The sequence below is a fragment of the Monodelphis domestica genome, chromosome 3 (assembly GCF_027887165.1).
Source record: "Monodelphis domestica isolate mMonDom1 chromosome 3, mMonDom1.pri, whole genome shotgun sequence".
Taxonomy (NCBI): domain Eukaryota; kingdom Metazoa; phylum Chordata; class Mammalia; order Didelphimorphia; family Didelphidae; genus Monodelphis; species Monodelphis domestica.
In genome coordinates this window covers 9,703,528-9,718,308 of record NC_077229.1, presented here as the reverse complement: position 1 = coordinate 9,718,308, position 14,781 = coordinate 9,703,528, and the positions used below count along the sequence as shown (strand labels likewise).

At 43.8% G+C, this 14,781-nt stretch overlaps 1 gene segment (V, D, J or C); it reads right to left on the bottom strand.

Annotated features, from left to right (window-relative positions):
* Positions 1–4,852: 4,852 nt before the first annotated feature.
* LOC130457986 (immunoglobulin lambda variable 4-69-like) lies at positions 4,853–6,633 on the bottom strand. The segment is given in 2 exon segments: positions 4,853–5,170; positions 6,538–6,633. Coding segments are annotated over 2 exon segments (414 nt in total).
* Positions 6,634–14,781: the final 8,148 nt, after the last annotated feature.

The window sequence follows — 14,781 nt, the reverse complement described above, 5'->3', positions numbered from 1 at the left end:
CTTCCAAGTCTCTTATTGTCTCCCTGACAGCCTGTGATGGTGTATAGGAGGGGTGCTGGGGAGATTGATGCAAATCAGCCCCTGATCCAGCCTCCTAACCACAGCCTGGCTTCTAAGTCTTGGCCTCAGGTCCCATGGGGAGAGCCAGTGTTTCAAGAGTTGGGGAGGGGAGGTCTTGAGGTATTTTGGCCCAGTCCAGCTGAGAGGTCACACATGAATGATCCCTGGGCTCAGTGCAGCCACAGACACAGCCAGCTGGGCTGATCCTGCCCCTGACATCTACTGGACTGCCTCCATTGTCTGCTTAGGACCCTCCACAGGCCTCACGTCCACCTCTCTCTTAGAATGCTCAGAGGTCTGATCCAACCATTCTGGAGGGCAATTTAGAACTATGCCCAAAGGGCGACAAAAGAATATCTACCCTTTGACCCATCCATAGCACTGCTGGGCTTGTACCCCAAAGAGATAATGGACAAAAAGACTTGTACAAAAATATTCATAGCTGCGCTCTTTGTGGTGGCCCAAAACTGGAAAACGAGGGGATGCCCTTCAATTGGGGAATGGCTGAACAAATTGTGGTATATGTTGGTGATGTAATGCTATTGTGCTAAAAGGAATAATAAAGTGGAGAAGTTCCATGGAGACTGGAACAACCTCCAGGAAGTGATGCAGAGCGAGAGGAGCAGAACCAGGAGAACATTGTACAGAGATGGATACACTGTGGTATAATTGAACGTAATGGACTTCTCCATTAGTGGCGGTGGAATGTCCCTGAACAACTTGCAGGGATCCAGGAGAAAAAGCACCATTCATAAGCAGAGGACAAACTGAGGGAGTGGAAACACCGAGGAAAAGCAACTGCCTGAATACAGAGGTTGAGGGGACATGACAGAGGAGAGACTCTAAATGAACACTCTAATGCAAATACTATCAACATAGCAATGGGTTCAAATCAAGAAAACATCTAATGCCCAGTGGACTTACGCGTCGGCTATGGGGGGTGGGGGGGGAGGAAAAGAAAATGATCTTTGTCTTTAACGAATAATGCTTGGAAATGATCAAATAAAATATATTTAAAAAAAAGAATCATCAGAGGTTTCATTGTCAGGAGAAGCCCTGTTGGCTGTTCTGTTCACCCTGACCATGGTAGAGCCATCCACTGAGCTATAACTGTGAGCACACAGACCAGTTCTTGTCCTCAATCCTCTTCTCTGGACTGGGGTCTTGCACTCACTACACAACAGCAGTGATCCATGCCTGTGCTCCAGGGCCAGAAATCTTGGGCTGAAACTTGGCACAGGTTCAGCATTCCAGAGTCCTAGATCCATCCCAGAGCTGCCCAGCCTGGTGATGCCCTGGGCCAGCAGAGAAACCTGGTTTCCACTAGAGTCTCTGTATATTTACAGGTGTATACCATCACTTTGGTGCCTCAGTCTCCCTCAAACATAGTGCACTGAGAACCTAACTGGTTGAGCTCCCAAGTCTCCTCTGATCACTCAAATCTCACAGCTGTGAGTCCAACAAGTCATAGTAGATGCCACAGTCAACCCCAATAAAACCACATCAGCAGACAGGCTACCCCAGGGAGAGAGAGACCAATGAGCCCTAAACCCAGGTTCAGGATGGGAAAGCTGATTTGAAGATAACTGAGAACCTGAAACCTTGTTGTAATTTGCCTCTAAGGATCACCCAAAGGCTTGGCTGGTCTTCAGACATCTACGTGTTTCTAGTTGGTCTACTTCCTTCCTCTTCAATCACATATTCTCCAATGAGGATACTAAATGGTTTGAAAATAGCCTCATAGTTCTTAAGAATTGGTCCCTGGCATTCATCAGGAGGCTATAGGCAACCTCTTAGCTGAGTCTGGGGCCATTAGGCTCCGGTTTCTGGGCCTTCTTCCTCCCATTTAGGGTCTCATCCCTCCTACACTGGCTCTGAGTGCATCAGATCAACTGGTAAGTGCAGGAGGGGTGGAAGGAGGAATATGCTCATTGGGTACAGGTGAAGTCACCCCACCATCCCACCTCCCCACCCTGGGCAGCCTGATCCCATGAGGGCCAAAGGGAGGGAAATGGTTCCTTCCTGATCCCAGATGGAGTCTTGGCCCATGTTCTGTCACTGCCTCCCTCCCCTGACAAATGGGGAAGAAGAGAACCCTTGTGATTGGCTGAGGAGCCAGAGCCAGGGAGCCAATCCCCAGCATCTTCAGCCAAAGAGAGTCTGGGGCTCTTGTCCTTCCACCCTGGATGGGGATGAGGAGGGAGGTGCTGAGAGCCCCAGAAGGGAGGGAGGATATAGGATTCCCCATGAGAGGCCAGGAGCAGATCTGTTCTGTTCTATCTCTTGAGGTTGTTATTTCCCAGGTTACATGAAGGCCATCAGGGAGACTTACTGCTGATGAGGTTCAACAGGTAGGAATGATGAACTGCTGAGGGACCAAGAAGCAGAGGCCAGTCCAGAATTCTAGACTAGCAGAAAGGAGTCCAGAGAGCCAGGCCAGCGTTCCTTGGGGAGAGGCCTGAACCTGCACCAGAAATAATTTGGAAGAAAACTAAGTGGGATGGACATAAAGTCCAAAGTGTTTCCAGTTGGAGCCAATTCTCCCTAATGGGCGAGCCTGGAGAGGGGAGAGAATGAGTTTCTAGATATTGAGGGGAAATATTTGGAACCTCTTTCTTTTTTATATTATCTCAATAAACATCATTAAAAAATGAATTTTGTTCATTCATTCATTAGATCTATTATAGTGATGGAGACAGAGCAGAATGGGAGCCTGAGCTGTTATAAGTAGAAAAAGGCAAGCCCAAAGCTCAGGGAAACCCTAGAACCCAGAGAGAAATTAAAGACTTTTCATGAAATGTGGGAGGTGGGATGAAGGTCTTCAGACCCTTGGCCAGCACTGGTTTTCCCACTCAAGGAGTCAATGGACTGAATTCATGGTCCCTTGAATTGCACCGTAGTATCTGGACAATATTGTCACACCTGGTTGGGTCAAGATACCTCAGAGCATGTTGGTAAGTCCTCATTAACTATTGGCTGCAGGTACCAAGTCCCTGACCCTCCTCAACACCAGGAGCTTTACATTTTGGATCGAGTCATGGGTCAAGTGAGTCAAGTCTCACTCTTGCTGAAGACTCAATTGGCTAAGGAAGCTTTCCCAGCCTCCAGTAGAGGGCAATGAAGGACAGCCTCAGGGCTTGTGAGCAGTAAAGGATGCTCAGAGAGAGATTGGAGAATGGGAAGAAGAGAGCAAGCGAGACTGATTTGGGAAGAGAGGAGACCCATATGAAGGGATGGTGTCAGAGTGTTGGGAGAGCAGAAGGTTGGGCATCTCCCAAAGTCAGATCTTGATGTCATCTGAAAATGAGGCAAAATGATAACACCTGCCCCATTGGTTGTTACTAGTATCATAAGATGACATTTGCCAAGTGTTTTATAAAATTTAAAGAATATAAAAAGTTGGGACATTAATGCATTGCTGGTGGAGTTGTGAATTAATCCAACCATTCTGGAGGGCAATTTGGAATTATGCCCAAATGGCGCTAAAAGACTGTCTGCCCTTTGATCCATCCATAGCACTGCTGGGTTTGTACCCCAAAGAGATAATAAGGAAAAAGACTTGAACAAGAATATTCATAGCTGCACTTTTTGTGGTGGCAAAAAATTGGAAAATGAGGGGATGCCCTTCGATTGGGGAAGGGCTGAACAAATTGTGGTATATGTTGGTATGGAATACCATTGTGCTAAAAGGAAAAATAATTCCATGGAGACTGGAACATCCTCCAGGAAGTGATGCAGAGTGAGAGGAGCAGAACCAAGAGCACATTGTACACAGAGACTGATACACTTTGGTTCAATGGAATGTAATGGACTTCTCCATTAGTGTCAATGCAACGTCCCTGAACAATCTGCAAGGATCAAGGAGAAAAAACACTATCCACAAGCAGAGGACAATCTGTGGGAGTAAAAACACAGAGGAAAGGCAATTGCATGACTACAGTGGTGGAGGGGATATGACTGAGGAGAGACTCTGAATGAACACTCTAATGCAAATACCAACAACATGGAAATGGGTTCGAATCAAGGACACATGTGATACTCAGTGGAATTGCATGTCATCTATGGGAGGGGTGGGGGGGGGAGAAAATGATCTTTTTTTTCCAATGAATAATGTTTGAAAATGACCAAATAAAATAATATTTAAAAGGAAAAAAAAGAAAAAGAAAGAAAAATAACAAATTTTCATGTTTTCCAAAGTTTCATGATTTATGCTATCTCCCTGCTTCTCTCTCCCATCTCAAAGCGGACAAGTTGTATGTGTATCATCACACAAAAGATGTTTCCATATTATTCATTTCTGTAAGTGGATAATGTTATAAAACCAATAGCCCCAGATCAGATACCCAAATAAACAAGTGATAAATCACATGTTTTTATCTGCATTTCTCCCCTGACAGTTCTTCTTCCAGCAAAGGCAGATAGATAGAAAGGTCATTATGGTGGCGTAGAATCTCCCTGCTGTCCTCCAGTCCAACATTGACAGATGAGGGAGCAGCTAGAGCCTCCTCAGATGTCCATCCCCTTCAAGCCAGCCTGGCACAGAGAGGAAAGACTTGGACTGGGGTCAGAAGACCAGGGTTCAAGGTCCTTTTCTGTCACTTACTGGACTTATGACTGTGGGAACATCATGGAACTTCCTGTGCTGAATGAGACAGCAAGACAGTGAGAGACAGAGACAGAGAAAGAAGCAAAAGGCCCCCTGGCAGGTGAGGGCATGTGCCACCCTGGGCCAGGCGTGAAGCTACAGCTGGGCTGGCAGGCAGGTTTTTGTCCCACTTCCTCCCTGAATGCATCACTGTGGGTAATGATAACCACCACCACTGCCATAACCTCTCCCACAGAAATAATCGGCTTCATCCTCAGCCTGGACGTTGCTGATGGACAGGAATCGATCAGCCCCAGAGCTGGAGCCAGAGAAGCGCTCAGGGATCCCGTCGCCCTTTTCTACACTTCCATCACCGTTAACCCACAAGAGGGACCTAGGGGGCTTTCCTGGGCTCTGCTGGTACCAACCAACATAATTACCCCTGAGCTCACTGCTCAGGGTGCAGGAGAGTCTGGCCGAGCTCCCCAGGGCTGCAGAGGCAGAGGGAGGCTGAGTCACCACAGCCTGGGAGAGGGAGCCTGCAAACAGAGAGACTCCTTAATGACCCTGAACAAGGAGGAAGCCAGAAGGTGCTTTGAGATCCTCCTGAGAGGCAAGAAAAGGGAGAGAGTAGAAGGCAAAGGGGGTTCAGAGAGCAGCCCTGACCTGAGCAGAAGGTGAGCAGTGAGAGACAGAAGAGAGGCCAGGCGATGGTGCAGGGGGTCCTCAGAGCTCACAGCTGGGCTTGGGCTCTGCCTGCTCCCTCTTATGTCTCCCTGAAACCCTGGGATGGTGTCTGGGAGGGCTGTGGGGGCCACATGCAAATCTGCCCTGAGCCTGGGCCCCTTAACCCCACCTTGGTGCTACCTCTGAGGGGACTCTGGGGGGGGGGGGGTTGGTGTGTCTTGACTCAGCCCAACTGCGATTTCCCCAGGAGTGATCACAGGGCTCAGAGCAGCCTCAGTCCCAAACAGCTGGGCTCACTTCCCCACACACACATCAGCAGCAGCTCCTCAGCCGGCCCAGGATCAGCCCCACAGGGCCCCTTCTGCCTACAGGAGCCCCATTCACCCCATGCTGGATGGAGATCCTCAGGGTCCCCCAGGCAGAGGAAGGTCCCCCAAAGGCACAGATGGCCTTGTTCCCCCTTGTCCAGGGGGATCCATCCCTGCCTGGGCTCTGGGGCTACCAGTGGGGCCATTCCTGAGCTTAGGTTCAACATCCAGGATGGAGCCTCCCCAGAGCCAGCCTGGCAGGACCCAGAACTGCTCTTCTCCCTGAGTCCAGCAGGGGTTGGACAAGGCCTGTCTGAGAGCCAGAGAGCGGCCCAGGATGCTCTGAGGTGGTCCCTGGGGAGGCGGCAGGGCTGCAACCAACAGAGCCTGGTGCTGGGACTGGGCTCAGGACATTTGTCACTTCTCTGGACAGAGCGGACATCAGCGGAGCCTGGCTCTCCAGCAGAAGGCAGACTAAGATGGCAGAGGGGAGGCCAGAACAGGGAAATCTGGCCCTGCAGGCAGGGGGAAGCCAAGTTCCAATCCTGCATCAGGTGGTTCTTAAATGTTCTCCCAGGAAAGTCACTGAACCTTAACCTGCCTCAGTCTCCTCATCTCTAAAATAGATGTAATGGCGATAGCTCCTCGCTGAATGGTTGTGAGGCTCAAGGAGACATTTGTAAAGTACTTGGTGAGCTTTCAGGGATGGCAGAAGTGATGATTCTTGTTGAATTGTTGCAGCCATTGTTTTTCTTGTTTCATGACTACGTCTGTCACCTCCTAAGACAACCGTCAGTGTCTCTTGCTCATGCTCATGCTCAGCATCTTTGGCCTGAATGTGCCCCTGGTGGGCCTCCCTACCTCCTGGAATGATTAAAAGGAAGGCCAGACACTGACTGACTCAGGGGAAGAAGATGAGTCCATTGATGGTGGCTGGCAGGTGAGGCAGCAGCAAATCCCATGCCGTGATGCAGGACTCCCTGGTGCTCTCATGGCCAGCATCCTCCTGTGCTGGCTCCCACAGGTGCAGAAACCACCTCTGAGGAGTTCATTAATCAGCACTCCCCATCAGCCCAGACAGCTTTAATGTGGGAGAGCTCATGAGAGGAGGCCCAGCCTGCTCTCCCGCCCTTCTCTAAAAGTTAAAAATTAAGTCTCAGTAATAAAAATATTATATTTTGAGAGATTTACTAATGATCATTTGAAATCAAGGAATAAAGAAGATAAAAAATAAAGCTGCCCATGACTGATCAGCCAGTTCAAACACCAGCCTTACCACCACCAAGGTCAGGACAGGAAGTAAAGAGCTAGGACCTTCCATGTTCCCGCCTAATATTCCCTATCTACAGGAAGTATGTAATGACAGGAAGTCAGTGGGCTCCTGGGAAATGAAGTTCTTTTTTAGTGTAACAGATTTTCAATTATACATTCACCGCTGAGATCCGTGGAAGCCTGGTCTCTCCAATGGATCTTGTAAACATGACCAACTGTGACATTACAATTATTTGGGGATAAAAGGAAAAGAGAACAACAACAATGATTGCTAAGTGCATTGACAAAAAGCCAGTTAGGGGGCAGTCCCCTTCGGCATAAGAGCATACATATGATACAAATGCCTTTAAACCCCACACAGTTCAAATCACCACATCCCAAAGTTCACTCTGGATCTTCTGATGCAGCTTGTGGTCTGTGGCGGCATCTTCATGGCGACTTCTCCAAAGATTTCATTTTCTGGATTTGGAGAGGTGTTTCGTGTCCTAAAATTACTCTCAAAAAGAATTTAAACTTTGAAATTTAAAATAATAACAATTATACATTCCCCCCCCCCAAGAAGATGTTGAAAAACCCAGGGATCACATAGGAATGTTGGCATCTGGGAAGTATGACTGATGTATTGATATTGTACTACCTGACACATGACCAGAAACCTTGATGTTCAAGGGACAGTCCTAGGCACTAGCAAAGGATGGGCTAATTCATGGGCCGGGTCTTGACGGGGCCACACTGCCTCAGCTCTGAGCACATTCATTAACATAGCACAGGTTCAATCAGGGCGTTGCTCTGCTGGGACTACACTCATTTACAAAGCGCGGGATGGATTAAACTCCACCTCTTTATCTTGTCATTGTCAATTCAACCAATGTTAAAAGCTATGTCATGTTAGGTACACATTCCTAAAACCCTCAATAAATACTGGGATCTAGCGCAAAACTCCCTCTTGAATTCTCCTAAAAACTCTCTTTCAAACTCCTCCCTTGCTAACCCCTCTCTTACTCTTACTAAGGCTCTCTTACCAGCTCTCTCTGACTAGTTCTCTTGCCCTCCATTTCCTCTCTCTCTCCTCGCCATTTACTCTTTTGCTTCACTATATCTCTTTCATAGCGACTTGGTCGCCGCAGTGCCTACTATTGCCATAGAGGCACCAGGAGTTCAGTCTCCACCTTTCATAGCGACGTTGTCACCCTCAAAGCAGACTCTCTTGTCTAGGAGTATCAAGGGGTTGATACTCCCCTCCTGTTCTCTTGTTCCTCTTCCTTGGAGTTCTAGGTTACTCCACATGTGTTTCTACTGACTTTGAGTCATTATTATTCTCCCATTTCCTCAGCCTCCTCTCCCCACCTCAGGTTATTCCCACAGATATATGTTATAGTACTCCCGTGGGGGGTCGCAATACCTCCCATTTGGACGCTATAGAATTCATGGCTGAGTTATGAGGTATATGAATCAATTGGCGAGAGAAATAAAAAATATCTAAAAATCCAAATAAAAGAGAAAATAATTTGTGGATGAAATATAGACTATCAAAGTCTTATGTGTAAAAATTTCTAAGTAAAGGAAAATAAACCTACAAAAAGGTCCTTGAATCAGGGCCCAATTAAAGTAATATAGATGGACATATATATAGAGATGGGGATAGACGTAAAGTCCCAAGTGGATCCAGTTGGAGCTCATTCTCTCCAAGGGGTGAGACTGTAATGGGGAGGCAATGAGTCCCTAGATATTGAGGGGGAATATTTGGAACCTCTTTATTTTCTATATTATCACAATAAATATCATTTTTCAAAAAGAATTTTGTTCATTCATTCATTAGATCAATTACAGTGATAAGAGACAGAGCAGAATTGGAGCCTGATCTATTATAAATAGAAAAAGGCAAGCACAAAACTCAGGGAAACCCCCAGAAAATAGAGAAAAAGGAAAATGATGACTTGAGCATGCAAGGTTAAAAAAAAATTAGAAAAAGAATAAATTAAAAATCCCCATTTAAATCCTAACTAAAAATCCTAAAAATCAAAGGGGGAATGATGAAATTGAAAATTAAAGAACTATTGAACTAATAAATAAGACTAGGAGTGGTTTCAATTAAAAAATAAAATTGATGAAGCAGTGGTTAATTCAATTAACAAAAAGAAGATAATCAAATTACCAGTATCAACGATGAAAACAGTGAATTTGCCCACATTGAAGAAAAAATAAAGCAATCAATCATTAGGAACTATTTTGTTCAATTATATGACAGCAAATTTGGCCACCTAGGTGGAATGGATCAATTTTTACAAAAATATAAATTGCCTAGATTAACAAAAGAGGAAATAGAATACTGAAATAATCCCATCTCAGAAAAAAGAAACTGAACAAGCGATGAATGAACTCCCCAAGTGAATTCTATCAAACACTTAAATAATAACTAATCCCAACAGTTTATAAAATATTTGGCAAAATAAGCACAGTCCTACCTAGTTATTTTTATGACACAAATATGATGCTGATATCTGAGCCAACAATACCCAAAACAGAGAAATGAAATTATTGACCAATTTTCTTTTTTCTTTTAATATATTTTATTTGATCATTTCCAAGCATTATTCATTAAAGACATAGATCATTTTCTTTTCCTCCCCCCCCACCCCCCATAGCCGATGCGTAAATCCACTGGGCATTACATGTTTTCTTGATTTGAACACATTGCTATGTTGATAATATTTGCATTAGAGTGTTCATTTAGAGTCTCTCCTCTGTCATGTCCCCTCAACCGCTGTATTCAGGCAGTTGCTTTTCCTCGGTGTTTCTACTCCCACAGTTTATCCTTTGCTTATGAATAGTGTTTTTTTCTCCTAGATCCCTGCAAATTGTTCAGGGACATTACACCGCCACTAATGGAGAAGTCCATTACGTTCAATTATACCACAGTGTATCCATCTCTGTACAATGTTCTCCTGGTTCTGCTCCTCTCGCTCTGCATCACTTCCTGGAGGTTGTTCCAGTCTCCATGGAATTCCTCCACTTTATTATTCCTTTTAGCACAATAGTATTCCATCACCAACATATACCACAGTTTGTTCAGCCATTCCCCAATTGATGGGCATCCCCTCGTTTTCCAGTTTTTGGCCACCACAAAGAGCGCAGCTATGAATATTTTTGTACAAGTCTTTGTGTCCATTATCTCTTTGGGGTACAGACCCAGCAGTGCTATGGCTGGGTCAAAGGGTAGATATTCTTTTGTTGCCCTTTGGGCATAGTTCCAAATTGCCCTCCAGAATGGTTGCATCAGTTCACAACTCCACCAGCAATGAATTAATGTCCCTACTTTGCCACATCCCCTCCAGCATTCATTACTTTCCTTTGCTGTTATGTTAGCCAATCTGCTAGGTGTAAGGTGATACCTCAGAGTTGTTTTTATTTGCATCTCTCTGATTATAAGAGATTTAGAACACTTTTTCATGTGCTTATTAATAGTTTTAATTTCTTTGGCTGAGAACTGCCTGTTCATGTCCCTTGCCCATTTATTAATTGGAGAATGGCTTGATTTTTTGTACAGTTGATTTAGCTCTTTATAAATATGAGTAATTAAACCTTTGTCAGAGGTTTCTATGAAGATTTTTTTTGTTTCCCTTCTGATTTTAGTTACATTGGTTTTGTTTGTACAAAAGCTTTTTAATTTGATGTAGTCAAACTTATTTATTTTACATTTTGTGATTCTTTCTATGTCTTGCTTGGTTTTAAAGTCTTTCCCCTCCCAAAGGTCTGACATGTATATTATTCTGTGTTTACCTAATTTTCTTATAGTTTCCTTCTTTATGTTCAAGTCACTCACCCATTTTGAATTTATCTTGGTGTAGGGTGTGAGGTGTTGATCTATTCCTAGTCCCTCCCACACTGTCTTCCAATTTTCCCAGCAGTTTTTATCGAATAGTGGATTTTTGTCCCAAAAGCTGGGATCTTTGGGTTTATCGTATACTGTCTTGCTGAGGTCGCTTTTCCCCAGTCTATTCCACTGATCTGCCTTTCTGTTTCTTAGCCAGTACCAAATTGTTTGGATGACTGTTGCTTTGTAATACAGTTTATGGTCAGGGACTGCAAGGCCCCCATCATATGTGTTTTTTTTTCATTATTTCCCTGGATATCCTTGATCTTTTGTTCTTCCAAATGAACTTTGTTATGATTTTTTCTAAATCAGTGAAGAAGTATTTTGGTAGTTCAATGGGTATGGCACTAAATAGATAAATAAGTTTGGGTAGGATGGTCATTTTTATTATATTGGCTCGTCCTATCCATGAGCAGTTAATGTTTTTCCAATTGCTCAAGTCTAGTTTTAGTTGTGTGGAGAGTGTTTTGTAGTTGTGTTCATATAGTTCCTGTGTTTGTCTCGGGAGGTAGATTCCTAGGTATTTTATTTTGTCTAAGGTGATTTTGAATGGGATTTCTCTTTCTAGTTCTTGCTGCTGAGCTGTGTTGGAGATATATAGAAAAGCTGATGATTTATGTGGGTTTATTTTGTATCCTGCAACTTTGCTAAAGTTGTTGATTATTTCAATTAGCTTTTTGGTTGAATCTCTAGGATTCTTTAGGTAGACCATCATGTCATCTGCAAGGAGTGATAACTTGGTCTCCTCCTTGCCTATTTTGATGCCTTCAATTTCTTTTTCTTCTCTAATTGCTACTGCTAGTGTTTCTAGTACAATGTCAAATAGTAGAGGTGATAATGGGCATCCTTGTTTCACTCCTGATCTTATTGGGAATGCGTCTAGTTTATCCCCATTGCAGATGATATTAGTTGATGGTTTTAGATATATACTGTTTATTATTTTTAGGAATGACCCTTCTATTCCTATGCTTTCTAGTGTTTTTAATAGGAATGGGTGTTGTATTTTATCAAATGCTTTTTCTGCGTCTATTGAAATAATCATGTGGTTCTTGCTGGTTTGCTTGTTGATGTGGTCAATTATGTGGATGGTTTTCCTAATATTGAACCAGTCCTGCATCCCTGGTATGAATCCTACTTGATCATGGTGAATGATCCTTCTGATCACTTGCTGGAGTCTTTTTGCTAGTATCCTATTTAAGATTTTTGCATCTATATTCATTAGGGAGATTGGTCTATAGTTTTCTTTCTCTGTTTTTGACCTGCCTAGTTTTGGAATCAGTACCATGTTTGTGTCGTAAGAGGAGTTTGGTAGAACTCCCTCTTTGCTTATTAGGTCAAATAGTTTGTATAGTATTGGGATTTACTGTTCTCTGAATGTTTGATAGAATTCACTGGTGAATCCATCAGGCCCTGGAGATTTTTTCTTAGGAAGTTCTTTGATGGCTTGTTGGATTTCATTTTCTGATATGGGATTATTTAAGAATTCTATTTCCTCTTCTGTTAGTCTAGGCAGTTTGTATTTTTGTATATATTCATCCATATCCCCTAAATTGGTGTACTTATTGCCGTATAATTGGGCAAAGTAGTTTTTAAGGATTGCCTTAATTTCCTCTTCATCGGAGGTGAGTTCCCCCTTTTCATCTTTAATACTGTGAATTTGCTTTTCTTCCTTCCTTTTTTTAATTAGATTGACCAGTACTTTGTCTATTTTGTTTGTTTTTTTCAAAGTACCAGCTTCTTGTCTTATTTATTAAATCAATAGTTCTATCACTTTCGATTTTATTAATTTCTCCCTTAATTTTTAGGATTTCTAGTTTGGTTTTCTGCTGGCGGGTTTTAATTTGATCACTTTTGAGTTTTTTCATTTGCATTTCCAATTGATTGATCTCTGCTCTCCCTAGTTTGTTAATATAAGCATTCAGGGATACGAATTTACCTCTGATTACCGGTTTGGCTGCATCCCAAAAGGTTTGAAAGGATGTCTCGCCATTGTCATTTTCCTCGATGAAATTATTAATTGTTTCTATGATTTCTTCTTTAACTAAACGATTTTGGAGTATCATATTGTTTAATTTCCAATTGGCTTTAGATTTGGTTTTCCATGTACCATTACTAATCATTATTTTTATTGCCTTGTGATCTGAGAAGGCTGCCTTCATTATTTCTGCTTTTCTGCATTTGTGTGCTATGTTTCTGTGACCTAATGTATGGTCAATTTTTGTGAATGTGCCATGTGGTGCTGAGAAGAAGGTGTATTCCTTTTTATCCCTATTTATTTTTCTCCATATGTCTATTAATTCTAATATTTCTAAGATTTCATTCACTTCTTTTACCTCTTTCTTATTTATTTTTTGATTTGATTTATCTAAATTTGATAATGGTTGGTTTAAGTCTCCCACTAATATGGTTTTACTGTCTATTTCTTCCTTCAATTCTCCTAGTTTCTCCATTAGAAATTTGGGTGCTATATTATTTGGTGCATACATGTTGATTAACCCCAGCTGACTACCTCACCACTCTTCTGCCTTGGAACAGACACGTAGTACTGATTCTAAGATGGAAGGTAAGAGATTTTAAGAGAAGAAAAAAGAGAAAGGGCTGAGATATCAAAGGATCTTTCAATATGTCAGTTTCCCTTGTGTCTGCTCTAGAACTGTGCTCACACTCATTGTGATTCCATGTGATCCCCATCCTTTTGGAGGCTCTGGAGTTCAATGGAGAAGAGGAAGGCATTAGGGAGAATCCTTGGGGAGCTGAAAGGAGGATGTCTGGGAGTGAGAAGAGAATCCTGGCAGACAGACCCAGCAGCAGGGCTGAGGCTAGGAGGACCTGTACTGGAGGGGAGGCAGTGACAGAGGAGAGAAGAGGGGTGAGGGTCACCTGAGATATGGAGGGACAGTGAGGTGGCACAATGGATGGAGAGGCGGCCCTGGAGTCAGAAAGACTCATCTCCACAAATTTGAATCTGACCTCAGATACTTTATGCCTGTGTGATCCTGGGTAAGTCACTGTAGTCAAGGCAGAGCCGTAATGGCAGAAGCCCTCCTCTTCCCCCGGCTTGGGCTGCATAGTCACGGTCGTGGGTTGAACTGTGTATGACCTGCCCAGCTGCATGCTCAAGGTTGGAATAGTCAGCAGAGGGAGGTTTGATAAAGGCTGTAAGAAACTGTGAGAGACTGTGGGAAACTTGTTTTTCTGCCCTTGTTTGGAATCCTCTCGGTTCCTCCTTGTGCCTGGCAGGTAACGTCATGAATTCCTATGAATCTGCCCAATTATTGATTCCTGCTGTTGCTGGGCGGTAACATCATATCTTCCTGTGGGTCTTAACCTATATACACTTTGTTTGAACCCAATAAATCTTTGTCGCTATGCATTTCATATAGCGTCCATTCGTTACTCTTCACTTTCGTTACCCCAAGTAAGGTCACACAGGGCTGGCCGACCCTTGAGATGAGCCTTACAAGTCACTTAACCCTATTGGCCTCAGTATCCTCATCTGTCAAAAGAGCTGGAGAAGGAAATGACAAGCCAGTCTAGTGTCTCTCCCAGGAAAACCCCAAGTGAGGAAACAGAGAGTCAGACCCAACTGAAATGCCTGAACAGCACCAGGCACACACACAGCAGACCAGAGGCTGACAACAGTCAGCAAATCCCTGAATATCTGGGCCTGCTCTTGGGCCAGGGACAAGCTCCCTCCATTACCTAGGCCTGAGAGCAGCCTCCAGGGCCACCCCATGGCTTGGGCATCACACAGAATGCAACACTCTCACTCTGGGATGGACTAAGGCTGGTAGCTACTTCTGGCACCACTTGGAGATACTGTCCAGCAGATGATTCATGTTTTTTAAATACTCTTTATCTTCTCCCTGAGCCTGGAAATGTGTGTCTGATCCAAGGCAGCATATGAGTAAGAACCATGCATTTGTAGTCAAGTGACTTGTTTCTGAGGATAGATTTGAACTGAGATCCTCCTGACTCCAGGCCTGGCTCTATCC